Source organism: Lucilia cuprina, chromosome 4 (assembly GCF_022045245.1).
Source record: "Lucilia cuprina isolate Lc7/37 chromosome 4, ASM2204524v1, whole genome shotgun sequence".
Classification (NCBI taxonomy): domain Eukaryota; kingdom Metazoa; phylum Arthropoda; class Insecta; order Diptera; family Calliphoridae; genus Lucilia; species Lucilia cuprina.
This window is the reverse complement of record NC_060952.1, coordinates 50,511,319-50,530,026: the sequence shown is the minus strand read 5'-3', so window position 1 is coordinate 50,530,026 and position 18,708 is coordinate 50,511,319. Positions and strand designations below refer to the sequence as shown.

At 30.6% G+C, this 18,708-nt stretch overlaps 1 protein-coding gene across 4 annotated transcripts in view; it reads left to right on the top strand.

Moving 5' to 3' along the window:
* Window positions 1–18,708, top strand: part of LOC111681978 — a 256,570-nt gene that overhangs the window by 20,849 nt on the left and 217,013 nt on the right. For 2 of the 4 annotated variants that reach the window (XM_046949038.1, XM_046949037.1), the window contains exons 2-3: window positions 17,195–17,759; window positions 17,816–18,594. In XM_046949038.1, coding sequence (XP_046804994.1) covers window positions 17,356–17,759; window positions 17,816–18,594 — 1,183 coding nt within the window. In that variant the 5' untranslated portion in view covers window positions 17,195–17,355. Of the gene's footprint in view, window positions 1–17,172; window positions 17,760–17,815; window positions 18,595–18,708 lie in introns of all 4 variants that reach the window. The other 2 variants (XM_046949036.1, XM_046949035.1) reach the window with 1 other exon arrangement.

Below are 18,708 nucleotides of genomic sequence, written 5' to 3'. Positions count from 1 at the left end.
GCCTTATATGGGAGCTATGACTAATAATGGACCGATCCGTAAAAAATTTGGTAGATTGATTTGTATGTACGCCAAACATATTTAACTTGAATTTTATCACAATAGCTATATTCATCAATGAAATATGTACGTTCAGGTGATTTTCGGAAGTGGGTCTTATATGGGAGCTATGACCAATTGTGGACCGACTGATATTTTCGTTGACTGTATGATTTCTGTTCATATTATATTTGCATGTACAAAATTTTGTGTTTATAACGATATATTTGAGAGAGTTATTAACGATAAACTAATTTCCGGGAATATATACCTACCTTTGGATGAGGGCTATGGGAAATATTTGATCGATTGTAAAGATCTTGAACATAATTGATCACAGGCATAAAAATATTGTGTGACAAAATTTAACGAAATATCTTCGGTAGTTTCTGAGAAAACTTCAAAAGAATGTTGAAAAAACGTATTTTTTTCGAGGTAGTCTGAAATTTTTACTCATAACTTTTTGCTGATTTTCAATACCAAACTGCTAAGGATAATAATAAATATTTTGGGTGAATTTGGTGGATTTCCTTTGCTTAGTTTTAATGTGAGCGTGTTTTACACAGACAGACAGACGGACATAGCTAAATCGACTCAGATGAATATTTCTTGGTGTTACACACGGAACGACAAACGTATATATACCTTCTATCCCCACTGATGGTGGTAGAGGGTGTAAAAATTCATGGCCAGAAATCATATAAATATTTAATCGGTCATTTATCGTTGCAAATAATAAAAATATTATGACATACAACGACGCAACACTATATTTCCAGATTTTTAATTGCACATTTACTAACATAGAATAGCACTATAAGGTTAAGATGAATTTTTTTTTCATTTAGAGTTTTCATCATTCTCACTTATAAACAAATTTATGATAATCGAGAAATTGTAAGAAATTTATATTTTAAGAAATATAAAATGTATGAAAAATATTATCATGCTTTAATGAAAGCAATTTATAATTTAAGAAAACAAATACAATTGTGTCGACCAATTTTCTGCAACAATGTAGGCATTTTAAATGTGGTAAAATGCTTCAACTAATAATTCTCACGAAAACCTTACAAATACATGCTTAGAGTTATGTGGTTTGGATAGCTCTCTACTGGTACTCTATGGTTACTAACCTCTATACGAATTTTTGCAATCCAAAATTGTTTGTTTGTTTTTGTGATTGTTACTTCTACATTACACCACATTTTGTCTTGAGCCTAAAAAATAATACTATTTGGAATATATATGAAGATTTCCTTGAAATTACAGTAAACAACGATGCTTTTTAACAGTTATTTTGCATATTTTTTTTAGTAAAAGCCTTTTTTTTCTGTAAAAGTTCAAAAGTTTCTAATGTTTTGTCAGTAGCATAAAAACAAATAATACTTATTTGGTGGTTTTTCTGAATTTAATTTATTATTTTGTTGTTTTTTTTTTGTTAATTTTACATGTATATTAATAAAAACAAGTAAAATTTCTATATTCGGCTGTGCCGAATCTTATATACCCTTCACCATATAGTAGCATATAGGCAAAACTAATTGTCAAGGACCTAAGTCCCCTGTCAAAGACCTAACTGGTGAGAATGTATTAGTAGAAGCACAAAAATAAACACAGTTGTTCAAAAAGTACTAAATAAAAAATGTATTTTTTGGACGTTATTCTTTGGTGTTATTAATGAAATTTTATATGGCAGTGAATGAAAATATTAGTTATTTATTGTTTTGAAAAGATATTTTATCTCAAAACGTATTATAAACACGTCTTTTTGTTATTTTTTTGTTGAATTAAAAAAAGTATGTTAAATACTTTTTTAATTTTCAATACTAAAATGTACAGCTTTTCATTTTTCAATTTTAATTAAAATAAAATGTCAAAGAATAAAAAATATTTTTTTTTTTTTCGTTTGTAAAATATAAATTATTTTCGGGGTTTTAAATAAATGAAAAGTGTTGAAAAAAATAATAAACATTGAGTTTAAGTGATAAGAAAAACTAATAAGTGGTAATATCCTCGCAATTTTGTGAAGAGAATTTGATGTTTAGTGAGTGCGTTTAGTTCTCACAAGTTTGTTTTATTCTCTCAGAGCTCGTCTGTGTGAAGAGAATAAATAGTGTCATTCTCTCTATATTTTTTAAAATTCTATATCTGACATGCTTAAGGATTTTGACGTTTTCAAAAAAATTGTAATACCATATTAATTTAAAATTTTCCCATATATTTGAAGTTTAAGAAAAAATTTAACATAATTTTCATTCATTTGTTGAAAAACATAAAAACGTTTACTTTTAAATTGGAATTAAAGGGAAGATCTTAATTTTCAAATATTAAAAAGCTAATTTGTGAACATTATTTTAAGAATAACCAAGAATGAGTCCCCAACTGCGAAAATACCAAATTTAAGCAAACATATTTTTAAAGTCCCTACATTACCCAACAAACGACAACAATGGCTAGATATATGTAAAATTTCCGAAGAAGGTTTGCCAAAAGAGCCAATGGTATGCTCCGACCATTGCCTTAAAAGATATATTTTAGTTAATGCAAAACGTGTAAGATTGGATAAAAATGCTGTGCCAATGACCACAAGGTAACTTTAAAATACTAATTGATCTGCAAACATTGAGTTTTAAGGTATGTATATACATATCTCCGAGCACAATCGAATTTTTTTTGGAAATAAATCTGAAATTTCTAAACTGCTAGTCCAAATAGTCCAAAATAACGTAACAGTACATTATTATTTAAATTGTAAATTTTAAATTACACATTTTTTGTAAAAAATTTCTCGAAAATCAAAATCATTTTTAAGAATGTGGCAACGCTTTATATAATGCTCACAAAAAACTAAACTTCAAAAATCCTTATTTGATAAAAAAATTTTTGATTGACACTACCTTCTTTATTTTTATCATGGTTTCGCCTATATGTACTACTATATGCCCTTCACCAAGTATGTTTTAAAAACAGTTTTTATTTATTTTGTATCTCTGCACACATGCCACACATAACATACACACAAACAAATATAAACTGTAGCAGAAAGAAATATTACCCGTTGTACTGTAATACCACCCTAAAACAAATATGAGCTGTATTACCAACATATAACTGCTTTATCTCCTTGTTCTTGTTATACCCACTTACCTTCGTGAGAACAGAACAGCATCCAAACATACAAAAAGTACACAGCTGAATAAAACCAAATACATCTCCACACGCACATGTACATCTTTATCCAATTCACAGTGTTGTTGTTGCTTTTTTAACAAAGCATGAAAAAAGAAAGTTTCCATTGTTTTGTCAACCACTGTATATTTCATTTAAATTCCAAAATAATACATTAATTATATATTTATTTCTTACTTGCTAAAATTTAATATATACTTTTATTCTTAAAAAAATAATTCATATTCTTATGCCTTGGGATATACAATATTTTTTGTTTTACCCTCTAGTATAAATAAAAAACTCACTTAACAACATGTTACATATGAGAAATGCCAAGAAAATTATTGCAAGTTCGCCAATTTTTAAATATCTATGAAAAATTTGAATTATCTAACAGTTTTCAAGATATACGAAATTTATTATTTAATTCATAAATGTGGTGCCAAGCCCGCAATTAAGAGTCCGCCCTTTATTTTCTAAATGTTCACATGAATGTGAACTTTCATCTGGGGGCTTCAAGCTCCCCAGATGGGAGGTGCCTCGCCCCTAACGCTAGTCCGCCCACTTTTTATCCTTAATAATAATATTGACACTAAAGTGGATCCTACAAAATTTGAGGATTCTTACTATTATATTATCTCAAGACAAACGAATTTTTGTATTCAATTAATATGGGAGGTATCGCTCCTATCGTGGGTAGTCGGCCAATTTATTACCCAAAATATTTACATGTATGGTAAAGTTATTCGTGCAAAATTTTTCTAACCGTAATTCCAAGATAAAAGAATTTTTGTATTTAATTTATATGGGAGGTAACACTCCCGCTATCGCTAGTCCGCCCACTTTTTATCCTAAATAATCACATTGAATCACATTTAATCACATTAAGTGGCTCCGACATAATTTGAGGACTCTTATTTTTATTTTATCTCAAACATACGAATTTTATATTTTCTTAACGTGGGCTTCTCGCGCACTTTAAATTTTAAAATAAAAAGTAGCCTATTACCTATTCCAGACTTACGCTGTGTAAATTTCAAGAAAATCAGTTCACCCGTTTAGTAGTCTATTACGTTCAAACATACAAACAAACATATACATACATATATTTTTCTTTTTCTTTTTTTAACGTTAGCGTTTTTCTTAACATTAGAGTGCTCCAAGCTTGTATGAAGCAAAAAAATTTTATCCTACAGGCCGTCCCCCCACTAGAATTGTTCTAAAAAAATAAAAATAAGTCGTGCAAAAAATTAGGTCAATAGGATTACGTTAACTGGTGCCGCAACGGCTCTGAAGTTTGAAGATGCATTTACAAGGAGGAAATATACATTTTTTTGTCATTAAACAATTTGTTTTGTATTTTATTGTCAAAGAATCGTAATGTACACAGAATTAGCATTACAAAAAGATAAAAAACACAAAAACTGCTTGAAAAATTTAAAAGTTATTAAAAATTCCCCAGGCCGTTATCGTTTCTCAGAGCACTTGAATTGTGATAAAAAATAAACATATTTTTGAAAATATTCTAATAAAACAATTGTATTACTTAAAATACACCTGTAGTTACTTAAATATGAGTTTTTGTCCTCATAGAATAACGTAAACCTGTTCTCAGTTATGATTTTAGTTTTTTTGATACTTTGTTAAACAAATTTCAATATTTTTGGGAGAACTCATAGGGATTTACGAAAAACAGATTAGGGAATAAAACATTAAAAAAAATTAGGTCAATACCTCTTGCCTGTACCTGCAATTTAAATTCATCGGATTTCGACAAAAAACCATTTTTATGTAATATTTTGCAAAATTAGCCTTTTTATTATATTGTTGTTTTAAATGGAACCTTTTGTAAATTTATTAGTCCACATATTTCTAAATAAAAATCAAGAGTTTCGTGCAATTTGGACGCCATTAACCCATAAACTTTAAAGGTCAATGGTTAAATTTTGTAATATTTGCAATTTTTGATGGAAACTAGACGAAATTGTTTCTATTTTTAGGTAGATTATCACAAAACTTAAGAAATTTATTTTCCCTAATCAAAAGTATCAAAAAAATTAAAATTTTAATTTTGAAACGACCGTTAAAAATATTAAAATTTTTCGACCATAGCTGAGAACAGGTTTACGTTATTCTATAAGGACAAAAACTCACATTCAAGTAACTACAGATGTATTTTAAGCAATACAATTGTTTTATTAGAATATTTTCAAAAATATGTTTATTTTTTTATCACATTTCGAATTCACGTGCTCTGGACACGATAATGGCCTGGGGAATTTTTAATAATTTTTAAATTTTTCAGCCAATTTTTGTGTTTTTTATCTTTTTGTAACGCTAATTCTGTGTACATTACGATTCTTTGACAATAAAATACAAAGCAAATTATTCAATGACAAAACTTGTTGCGATGGCAACCCTGTAATAAAAAAAATTTTGCGTGGCGGCACCCCAATAGTGTTCATTTTTATTTATGAAAACCAGCAACTAAAGCGAGCACTTTGGCACATATGAATTGGCCGGCTTTAGTCTGGTGGAGATATATATAGTCAGCAACTAAAGCGGGCACTTTAGCCGATATGAATTGGTCGGCTTAGTTGCTGTGTATATATTTTGGTAATGTATCCGCAACCAAAGCGGGCACTTTAGCCGATATGAATTGGCCGGCTTTAGTTGCAAATCAAAAACAACAGGTGTTCGATGTGCTACGTCACATCAGCAAATAAATTTTTAAAAAAAATTTTTAAAAACGTTACAAAATTTTGTAAAAATTTAAAAAAATAAAATACTTTAAATATGAAATGCGCTGTGAAAAATTGCAAAAGCACCAACAACTCCAAGGCGTGCGAAATTAGTTTTTTTTTATTTGTATTATGTATTTAATTTGTATCGAAATATTTTTTATTTTCCAAAAATGTCACTTTGTTTATGTTTTGCTTTTATTTTTCTCAAGTTCTAGGCTGATATGACGTACATGCGCAGAACGAACATTTTTTACATACTGAATGCGGAATCAATTGTTCAATTCACAATCGATGTTGTAGCGTTGTATGCGTTGTATGTCAGCAGCTGCTACAATAGTCATAACAATGTTGTTGGTATTTTCTATGCAAAAATTCTATACAACTCTTACGACAATTTTTCATATGTTTTTCGAATGTCGTAAGAAAATTCAGTGTTGTCAATTGTTTATTTCAACATATAAATAAAAAATGCAATCGATTTTGGCATAAAAAACGATAAAGTGGTAACACAGAAATTACAAACAAACAGCTGTTTACCAAAACAAAAATAAAATTTTATTAAAAACTGTTGATTTATTAGTTTAAAATGTGGAATAGTGAAAATAATAGAATTTTAAATAAAAATGAAATTAATTTGGTTTATTTTGCTCGTTTAATTAGTTGAATATTTTTTGTTTTTTTTTTTTACTTTTGACATTGTTTTGATTGTTTTTTATTGTGAACAGAAACTTATGACTTGCTACAAAAATCTTATCACAATCACTGTTACTACACTTTAGTAGATACAATATACAACTTGATTGTGAATAGAACATATGTTTCTATAATTCTTGCTTACCACATGCTGCTGCTATTTGTTATGCGTAGTCTCTTGAGTAGTGACAGCTGTTGATAGTAAGCGGGGTTGCCAGACTAAAGATATTCATATGTACTGAGAGAAAATAAAGTAAACAATGTTTTTATGAATGAAATTAGACGACTGTTATAAATGGTTTGAAAGAGCAAAAACAATTAAGCATTGTATATTCCATACAAAGCTTTTGAAACATGTTGTGCATGGGGAAATATAAGTTGGGTAAGAAGGAAGTTTTTTACAGAAAAGGGATATATATAATAAAATTATTAAAAATATTAATAGAAAAGGACAAGATTAGTTCTATTTTTTGTAAAAAATGTATATGTGTGAACTTTAATCAAATATGGGGCAAAGACGCCAATAGCCATATTTAAAAAATCAGAAACAGAAAAGATGTCGACCTAAACACTTGTGGAAAAAAAGAAAAGTTTTTGAAAAATTTAAGAACAAAAAAAAAAACAGGGGCACAAAAATAGTAATATTAATATATTCCTATATAACCAAAAACAAAAATAATAATATAATATTCTTGTGTCTTCGTGTTTACGTATTGTTAAATATTAACGTTACTTTTTAAGTAAATCTATTGAGTGTAATCCCAAATATTTATTTGTAAGTCTCTTTATATATGTATGTCAATTTCGAAAACCTAGAAACAAATGGGATATTTTTTTTAAAAGGGAGAGTTCAGTTAGGAAAGTAAACAGGATATACAATAGTATCTGTAAGTAGCTTTTAGTATACTGAGATAAATTAATGATATCTGAAAATCCAGTTAAGTGAGCTCATTCAGGTGTAGAAGAAAGTAAGTGATTTGTGACGGTGTAAGTTGTGTGCCGGACATTACTATTGTGAATCAGGTTATATTTTCCTTCCCCTTTTGATAAGAGTAAATAGTAGATACTTTTTGTTTCTACATATGTGAAAGAGAAACATTAGAATTGTAATTTTTATGTTAGTAACGATAAATTAAGTTTTATTTTGATTTATTAATATATCATTAAGAAAAAAAAGGAACAATCAATTGTTAGATTTAAGTTTAGAAATTAGGAATAAGCATTTAATGAGAAATAGTAATAAATAATGTGAGACTAGATTAAGAGAAAGATGAAGGCCTAAGTATTTTTATATGAGTTGCTGATATGAGGTAAGGAAAAGAAAAGGTCTGACATATGGGGGTCGTCTGAAAATATGATGGCATAGAGAGACGATCATGGTTGGGAAGGGCGGTTGGAGACTTACACCTGTCTCCCTATTCTGCTGCATGTGAGTGTAAAGTAAAATGTTATTGTTTCCATAAAAATTTATTTTATTTGTTTACGGTTCGGGACGAGAGTGAGGGAGGGAACACACCTTAGAAGATACCGAGTGCGAGCTAGTCGGCGGATCACTCTACGTCCGAAAAACACATTCCGTAACAAACTTTTGTGAAAACTGAGAAAAATGCATATTTTCCCCTTGTAAATGCATCTTCAAACTTCAGAGCCGTTGTGGCACCAGTTAACGTAGTCCTATTGACCTAAATTTTTGCACGACTTATTTTTATAACCTGTAAAACATTTTTAGGGGGGGGGGGGGTTCAAAATTCGAAACTTAGTTTTTTTGGAGCACTCTAATATACATAATACCCCACTTCTTATAACCTATACCACTTTAGTAGGGAGGGTATATTGAGTTTGTACTGATGTCTGTTACATAAAAATATATGAAGTCTATTTAGGTCCTTTGAACCTAGACCCATACAAACTCTCCTTCAGAAAATTACTTGAAGGCAGTGTTGCCACTTTGGTTATTATTAACCAAAATTGGTTATTTTTATTTTGCATGTGTACATGTGAATTAATTTTTCGTTTTGGTTATTTTTTGCAAACAATTGAACTAAATGCTGTTTGCTTTTATTCCAAAAATAAAATAATAAAAAAATTCTTTTATGTCTAGTTTTAAATCAATTATGTAAATATACATATCGTCCTGTATTGAATTTTGGTAATGTGGAATTTTTTTTTACTATTCGAAATTTTTTTATTGCAATTTGTACTGGTTATACTTATGTGCACAAAGGTATTTTTCGATATCTTAATTGGTTAGGATTTAGCAAAATTACCTATGAGTTTTCCACATATTAAATGAGTTGACTAAAATCATAACAACACCGTAATATTACACTAGTCAATTTAACACCGTGAATAATGAATACTCTCTCCCCTTTTGGTGTATTCATGAACTTAAAATCACTTTTTGGGTCGATCCAAACTCGTCCGTCCTTTCTTTAATATTTCTATTGGAACTTTTTATATAAAGAACTCGCGATAAAAATATACATATATATAATATGAAAAAAAATTTTGTGGGAATAGTCTACGTACTTCGTAGATTATGTCCTCCAAATTAAATTTAAAGTATAATTGCAACTTCTATACCTATTTGAAATTTTGCATAAACGAAATACTGTGCTAATTGGCCGAAATTCTAAGATAAATGATTTAATAAGAATAAATAAAGTATTTTCTCCTAATTGATGCAAGAATAGTATCACAATATCTTTAAAGTATAAATCAACTGATATTTTTAAGTAACACAGCTAAGGAAAATGAAATTGTATTGTATACAAAAGTTGTAATAACATCTAATCTCGCACGACGAACAATAATCGCGATATATGCAAAGATTTGATACTCTATCTCACCATGAGATAGAGTATTGATTTCTACTATCTCACCATGACTTTTAGTTCTTTATTTGCATTTTCTAGATGATGTTGTATACTAGTTTTTATTTTACCATCTTAAATTCTATATTTTGGTCAATTTGTCGGATAATTTGGATAGATTACGTTTACAAATATTGCTGAAGTTATGAATGTTATGCTAACATCCGCTACATGGTATTATAATTTAAACCCAAATTTCGACCGAAACTCAGTTATTTTTTAAAATAAATATTAATTGCATTTGTTAACGAATCTGCGAAGAGAGATATATTTATTGCTGAAATCACGATAGAGTCGAAAAGAAACAAGATAGAAAACTGAAATATTTTGCCAAAATATTTTTAATTGACCCAGTTTGGTTGGTATTGAAAATGCGAAATATCGGTCAACGATTTCACCTAGCCCCCATTTTATGCCCTATTCAGAAAATTACTATATTGTTTAAAAAAGCATCTATAGCGATGAAATTCAATATGAACAAGTTTTATTGGAAATGTATTTGTCAAAATTATGAGGATCGGTATATAATTGACTCTATTCCTCATAAAAAGTCTCCTCTAAAAACGACTTTAAAGCTCATAATGTACTACAATATAGCACAAAATTTAACATAATCATGGTTTAAAGGAACTAAAATATCTCTGTCAGATTTTTTGAGAATTGGTCTATAATTGACCATACGTCTCATATAAGATCCCGTACAAAAAATTACTTTAACGCTCATAAATGTCTTCATAATACCAGTATAGCGACGAAATTTAACATAGTTCCACTTCAGAAAATGAATTTGTTATTTTAATTTCCAAATGTAAACATAAAACAAATAAAAATAATTTTGTTTACTTTTTTCTTAATTTGGTTATTTTTTATTCGAATTTGGAGTTAGAAAAAAATGTTGTTGTGGCAACACTGCTGAAGGTCACAATTCACTTATAAACACTAATAACACTTTTAAATTCTACATAAATAAATACCTTTAAAGTATACGTAAATTCCTCTACCAACATTTATAAGGATCGGCCCGTATTTTACCCTACTCCCCTATGAGCTGTCTTGTAAAAAATCGATTTTTTTGTCAAAAATAAGTAAAAATATTTCCGAATGAAGTTAAGAACAAATCAAATGCTTTTTAACATACTGATTGGTGTTGGGTCGTCTTTACCCGAGTATTCATACTTGTTATTTTTAATGATGATGAAAAACAACATATCTAAAAATGTACTAAGTGTTCACACAAAAATTTTAATGCAAAATATATATGTTCAATTCACAATCAAGTTGTATATTGTATCTACTAAAGTGTAGTAACAGTGATTGTGAACAGATTTTTGTAGCAAGTCATAAGTTTATGTTCACAATAAAAAAACAATCAAAACAAACAATGTCAAAAGTAAAAAAAAACAAATAATATTAAACTAATTAAACGAGCAAAATAAACCAAATTAATTTCTTTTTATTTAAAATTCTATTATTTTCATTATTCCACATTTTAAACTAATAAATAAACAGTTTTTAATAAAACTTTATTTTTGTTTCGGCAAACAGCTGTTTGTTTGTAATTTCTGTGTTACCACTTTATCGTTTTTTATGCCAAAATCGATTGAATTTTTTATTTATATGCTGAAATAAACAATTGACAACACTGAACTTTCTTACGACATTAGAAAAACATATGAAAAATTGTCGTAAAAGTTGTATAGAGCTTTTGCATAGAAAATACCAACAACATTGTTATGACTATTGTAGCAGCTGCTGACATACAACGCTACAACATCGATTGTGAATTGAACAATGAAAAGTTGTCGTAAGAGTTGTATAGAACTTTTGCATAGAAAATACCAACAATATTGTTATGACTATTGTAGCAGCTGCTGACATACAACGCTACAACATCGATTGTGAATTTAACAAAAGTGTTTTGAATGCACGTAAGTATATTATAGCCACATAAAAGTTTCCAAGGATTTTCTTAAACACTTGAGGGACTTTTCGTTCGATTTTGTCATTATCTTAAGCTTGCTAATTCATATTATAGTTGAGACTTTACTTTTTGAAGAAACATGAAATTAAATCCTAACTATAATATGCTTACATAAACTCTCATTAACTTAAGGCCCAACTATAATGTGAATAAGCAAGCTTAAGTTAATGAGAAAATTTGGACGAAAAGTCTCTCAAGTGCTTAAGAAAATTCCAAGAAAATTTTAGGTGGCTATAATGTACTTACGTGCATTCAAAACATTTTAGCTCCATTTGCACAATTATGTGTCACACGTTATAAAAAAATAACATACAGTGTCCCGCATAAGTATTCGAATTTAGGTGTTCTTTTAAAAGAAACATAATTTAATAATATTTATTGTGTGTAAAATAATTAATTAAATTTGATATATTGTCTATAGAGTTCTAAGGTTTAATATCACACTCCTTAAAATTTGGAGAAATTACATTTACTTATTTAAATAAGTTTAACATTTTTTAAAAAAAGTCCATAAAATTACTTCACAAAAGTATTTTTTCCTGTATTTCATATTTGACCATATTTTACGAAACACAAAAATTAGAATCGAACGGTCTTTAAAATTGTTTTAAGGGGTTACTATCAACCGAAAGGATATATTTTTGCCATTTTTTCTATTTTTTTAAGAGATAAAACTAAAATTTAATATTGGGATTTAATAGATTCCTTGAGGTATTTAAAAATATTTTTTTTTCTAAGGATCTGTTTTTAAACATTCCATGATATATTTTTGGTATCGTTCTTCTGTTTCTAATTAAATTATTTGGATCTTAAGTCCCTTTTTGTACCACTAGGATCGATATTTTCCGACAAAGTTGGCTAGTATATATTATTGTAGATATTAGCACTAATATATTTTAAATTTTCAAGACATCGTAACGGTATACAAGTCCAAAACATGCCATTACAAAACGTCATCCTATACAGTAGATTTTAGTTTTTACTACTCATAACATTCACGATTATGTTGCCCATTACAACAACACTGTATGTCCAAAATTTTGGGTTTATTTAGATCATATTAGATAATATTTAAACAGATATCAATATTTTGGATTTAGACCATAATGATATGGTGACATTCAGCCTAAAGGCTATTGGTTATAAAAATAATGATTCCACTATATTGAATTGCGTTTCTGCGAGGCATTCTTTGAAGTTGTACTTTTCCACAATATATTGAAAACATAAAATGTATAAAAGCTAATATCTAAAACAATATATTGAAGACAAGTTTCCCCGAAAATTTTTAATCCAAGTATTATAAAATTGGACTTGAGTTCCAATAAATTGAATTAGCTATAGAAGAATGATTTCAATAATTTATATTGGAAGATTTAAATACAGATTCTTGTAACAAAAAATATTATTTTCGGACACCCCAAGGGGTATATTAAATCCCAATAAAAATATTGGTTTTATCTCTGGAAAAAAATCGCCATTTTAATAATATAAGATGAGAAGATAGTACAAATGCCCCAAATTTGTGGACCAAATGGTCCAAAAATATATCCATTTGGTTGATAGTTACCCCTTAAAACAATGTTTAGCAAAAAAAAAACATTCGATTCTAATTTTTGTGTTTCGTATAATATAGTCAAATATGAAATACAAAAAAAAATCGTATACTTTTGTGAGTTAATTTTATGAAAATTTATTTAAGTAAATGTGAATTTTTAAAGTTTTAAAAAGCGTAATATCGAAGGTAAGGACTGTATAGAAATTCAACAAATTAATTTATTAATTTTGCATACAAAATATGTAATTATATTTGGTTTCTTTTAATATTATACCTAAATTCGTATTTCATATTTTATTGAAAGAAATTAACTTTCTTGATAATTTTAATTTTTTTTATTATTTTCTTTAAATAAACAAACAATTGATTCCATACTGAATGTGCTGTCAGTATCGCTCTTTGCTTAAACAAATTAAATTGACTTCGGTTTATGTAAGCATTATGGCGTATGCTGTTTCGTAGTTTTAATAGAACTAACTTTATTTACGAAACAAAATCACAATTGTACATGTTCAATTCAGGGTTGTACATTTAGGTATATAAAATAATCGTTAATTTAAAAATAGTAGTAAAATTCTTATATCAACAAAAGTAGTAAAAAGTTATATAATAAAGTATATGGGATGGTGATGCCACATTACTCCCCTTCCCAAGAAACACGAAAACGAACTCTACTTCCGGAGGCTGTCGTGTATGCTGCAGGTTATTCACTGGTTGTTGTTAAAGTTGTGTCCGGTTGTGGTTGTTCCATGCAATTAAATGCTGTTTTCAAACGATCGATGCTTACGTTAACTTGTTTGCCATTCATATTAATTTTATAAAATTTGTCAAAACGCTTGATTACAGTAAATGGGCCTTCATAAGGTTGTTGTAAAGGTTGACGTACTGCATCTGTACGAACGAATACAGCTGGTGATGTGCTCAAGTAGTTCTCGATGAAAGGTGTCCTCTTAGCATGGTTGGAAGTTTGTTGAGGTCTTATACTTCGCATTCCAGAACGTAAATCATTAACAAAGTCACTTGGGGAGACGGCTTTCTTAGACTTTGTATCTTCCAAAAACTCTCCAGGAACTCGAAGAGTACACCCGTAAAGCAGTTCTGCTGGACAATATCGATGTTGACATGTTCGAATATTGCACTAGGAAGAGCATAATTTGAAATCGGGGTTTCGTTATGTCGATGGATCTTGCTTCGTTGACATGGAATCCATTCCTTACACCATTTTCTGCAATCTTTTCTCATTCCTGGCCAAATGAAAAGTTCAGAAATTATTTTGTTATGCAGGCGGTGTAAAAATGGTCGTGCTCTACCAGTCGAGACGTCACAAAATATCACCAACTGTGTGCCAGGAATTTCAATTTCATTAATTTTTAAGTTCGAGTCGTCCTCTAAAAATTTTTTAAGTTCCTCCTCGTTAACCTGACTTTCCGATAGTTCTGCGTAGTCAATGTAGGCTATAATGTTGTCTTTTCCGGGTATATAACCGATGTCCGTCATGAACTGACCCATAAAATCGAGATAGCGGACTTGTCGTGGTGTTGCCTTTTCCGACTTCTGTTGGAATGCGTATTGTAAGGGCTTATGATCGGTGTAAATAGATACATTTCTCCCTTCTACAATGTGACGAAAATATTTAGCAGCTTTGTAGGCCCCCTACAGTTTCCTATCATAGGTACTATATTTTTGTTGTGCTGGGTTTAGCCGTTCTGAGTAGAAACCCAGTGGTTGCCATATGTTGTTCTCGAGTTGTTGTAAAATGGCGCCCATTGCGGTGCCTGATGCATCCACTGTAAGAGCCAATAAAGCGTTGGGTTTCGGGAAAAATAATAACGTAGCCTCACAAAGAAATGTTTTACAATTTTCAAATGCTTGCCTAGTCTCATCAAAATTTACATAAAAGGGCTTGGTGTTCAGCAGCTGTATACAGAAATCGTCGAAAAAAATTCATCATGCCAAGAAATCTTCGTAGATTACAAACACGTTCGGGCAGTTGGTACTCGGCCAGGGCTTTGATACGATCAGGTGGAGCGCTAACTCCATCCTTGTTCACCAAAAATCCTAAAAATTGTACTTCCTGCTGTCCGAAAAAACATTTTGATGGATTTATTATGACGCCATACGCACGAAGTTTTTCAAAACTTTACGTAGGTGTACACGATGCTCCTTTACGTTCCTAGAAGCGACCAAAATGTCGTCCAAATACGGCCAAGCAAAATTGAATTCACGTAGGATATGATCCATGAACCGCTGAAATGTCTGTCCGGCGTTACGTAGGCCAAAACACATGTGGGTAAATTCGAATAACCCGAAAGGGGTCGTAATAGCCGTTTTGAGTGAGTCCTTGGGCTTTACGGGAATCTAGTGATACGCTCTGCGTAAGTCTATGGTAGAAAAAATTTCGCAGCTATGTAAAAAATGTGTAAAATCCTGGATGTGTGGAATTGGGTAACGATCGGGCTCTGTTATAATGTTTAGCCGTCGGAAATCGCCGCACGGTCTCCACTCGCATGTTTTCCACAGGTGGATTAAGCACTATGTCGCTGATTTATGATAAGACACTGCTTTCGATGGCTGCTACAACAGTATGGTATTTAGTTTTGTCATTCGTTATACCAGATGCAGCAAACTGGGATTTTATTTCTGCGATCCAAAGAGCGGGTTCGGCGGGCCCGAATGGAGGAATCCGTATTGACACTCTTGCAATTTGAGCAGCATCGCACTCAGCATTGCTAGCAACATGCCTGATGGAGCTAGTGGTAGCTGCCGCGGAAGCTCCTTCAACCTCATTATTACCAGAACTAACTTTATTTACAAAACAAAATCAAAATTGTACATTTTCAATTCAGGGTTGTACTTTTAAGTACAAAAAACAAAAGTAGTAAAATGTTATATAATTGCATATTCACATTATAGCAGACGTCGGCGCTAGTATTGTTCTGACAACGAAGATTTTCGGCAAATTACATGTACACAACACGATCGCATACAAACCTCTAAACAAGAGCATCAAAAATACAAATATTTTATTTAGTTGCTTGACAGCATTCAACAAAGCGGGTTGGTGTCGCTTTGTTAAAGAAATTGCAAACACAACTTGAAGAAACAAAAACAACTTGCAAAAGCAAGAGAATAATTTACAAAAACAACGTACACTCTAAATAATTTTCTAGAATGCATAACAATGAAAGTAAATAAGTTAATCTTGTTTCATACTTTTTTTGTACATTTTAATTAGAAATGTTGTTTCTATGTGAAGAAATTATCATTCTTAAGTACATTGATTACACATTGTTTATAAATATTCGCATTTAACAGTAATGCAATTTAATCTTTAAAATTAAAAATAACCAAATATTTTTTTCAGTGCAATTTCAATGAAAAAATGTCAATAGTGTGTGTGTAGTGGTGATTTTTTTATCTGCCTCTCTATCCGCCGGTATATGCATTATAGTTTGGCGTTTAAGTATGTAGAGCCGGGCTCTTCGCAACTGTGCGAATACATATTAACTTATGTGACAAACTTTAATGTACATAAGAGAGTTTCGTCAAGTTTAGTCAAACTGTATTTGCTTAAGCAAAGAGCGAGGTTTGCGCATGTTTGTACAATCAGTTGTTTGTTTATTGTACACAAAGAAAAAAATTAAAAGGAATTTATTTCGATAAAATGTTATGAAATATGTTTTTAATTATTACTTGTGGCACATAAATATGCAAATGGGGCTTAATTGTTTTAAATGCACTTAAGTACATTATAGCCAACAAAAAGTTGTTTCGGATTTTCTTAAGCACTTGAGAGACTTTTCGTTCGGTTTTGATATTTTCTTAAGCTAGCTTATGCACATTATAGTTCGGCCTTTAGTTTTGACGTCGATGTATCGACTGTTTTAATAGTCGATGTACGTAAGTAGACCGAGCTAACTTTTTTTATTCCAATAAAAACTGCAAATGCTTAATTATTTAGAACTGTAATTGTTTACTCAGATCTCTAAAACTACACATGTAATTTAATATTTTTCCTTATTAAATTAAAAATACTATTATTTAATAAAAACGCTACAAAATTTGGTAGTTAAACCATACAAACTATTAAATCCATTATTATTTTTTTAGTTTTCGATTAATTTCATTGCAGTCCACAAATCTGAAAACTGTGGCTTATATGAAGATGATCATGGCAATGATTCTATAAAAACAGTAACCATCTGTAGGCATTGATGGTGCATACGAGTGTAACTTTAATGTTTCGTCAATGTTTATAGTACAATTTAACTAAGAGAAGGGTATAAATAGCAAATGGATTCAAACAAATTCTATTGTCGTAATACAACGCCTGTTACATCAACAACATCATCAGTGACTTCAAATGCAGTCGGTGCCACAGCATCGCAAGAGTATGTGTCTTGTGATGCGAATTTTACTGCATTCAATTGCAGAGAATCTCTTTCTCGCGGTAACAATATTGGTGGAAAATCATCTCACAACAACGTGCGAGTCAACAGCTGCAGTACAGCATACGGAAATGCAAACAGTAATAACGCAGTTATGGCTGCATCTACCGCTGGGTCTGTAGTTTCAAGTATAAATAGCAACTCTCACTGCAACAGTTCTAATGGATCTGGAAATTATATAAATGTAATGTCAGTTCCAATGGGAACATTACAATATCATCGACGAAAACTTACACCACAAGAGTATCAGTGAGTATATAAAAATAAATGTATTTAGTAAACATTTTTATAATAAAACATTTTAGATCACGATTGTATCACAACACTGCCGATTACAGATGTCGAGATGAATTTTATTCGGGCAGCAATGGAACATCTGCAGTTGGGGGAGGAAATAGTGGTGTTACAGCTCGTATTAGTACCGCTTCTCCGTCACACTCATTGCAATTACAAGGACAAAACAATCATCAACATCAGCATCATAATCATCAAACGCAACATCAACAACATCATCACCACCATCATCAAATGTCACAACAACAAGCATCTCAACATCACTACCATCATTATAACCAGCAACAAGCAAATTCTGGAGCTGCCATCCAACAACTTCAGCAGCAACATCAACAAAATAATAATACTTGTAGCCCCACTTCAGTCACAGAACCCGGCGACAATACATTAAATTGCAGTTTAGCTTTAGGAAATGGACGTATGGTAGCGGCGACGCAAACTCATCTAAATAGCAGCTCTGACCAAGTAGGAGCGTCATCATTAGCAATCAGCACACTGCCGTCTCAAGTACCACCAATAATGTACACAGTTCATCGAGTGGTGACCACGGCACAAATACAAACAGCAGGTGGCAACACATTTACATCGTCGTCTAGTGTCTCTAGCGTAGTTAGTGCAGTGCGAAATGAAATTGATAATATGGGAAATGTTTTAACACCGGTATCCACACCATCAAATGGGGGATGCTTTGTTGCCGGTGATGTTACTGGTTGCAATGCTAGTATTGTTGCCGATGGAAATATGAACTCTAATGTCACGTCTGGTCAAACGCATGTGCATTATTCTCCAGGTTTGTTCTATCTATCTATATATCTATCTATATATCTATCTATCTATCTATCTATCTATCTATCTATCTATCTATCTATCTATCTATCTATCTATCTATCTATCTATCTATCTA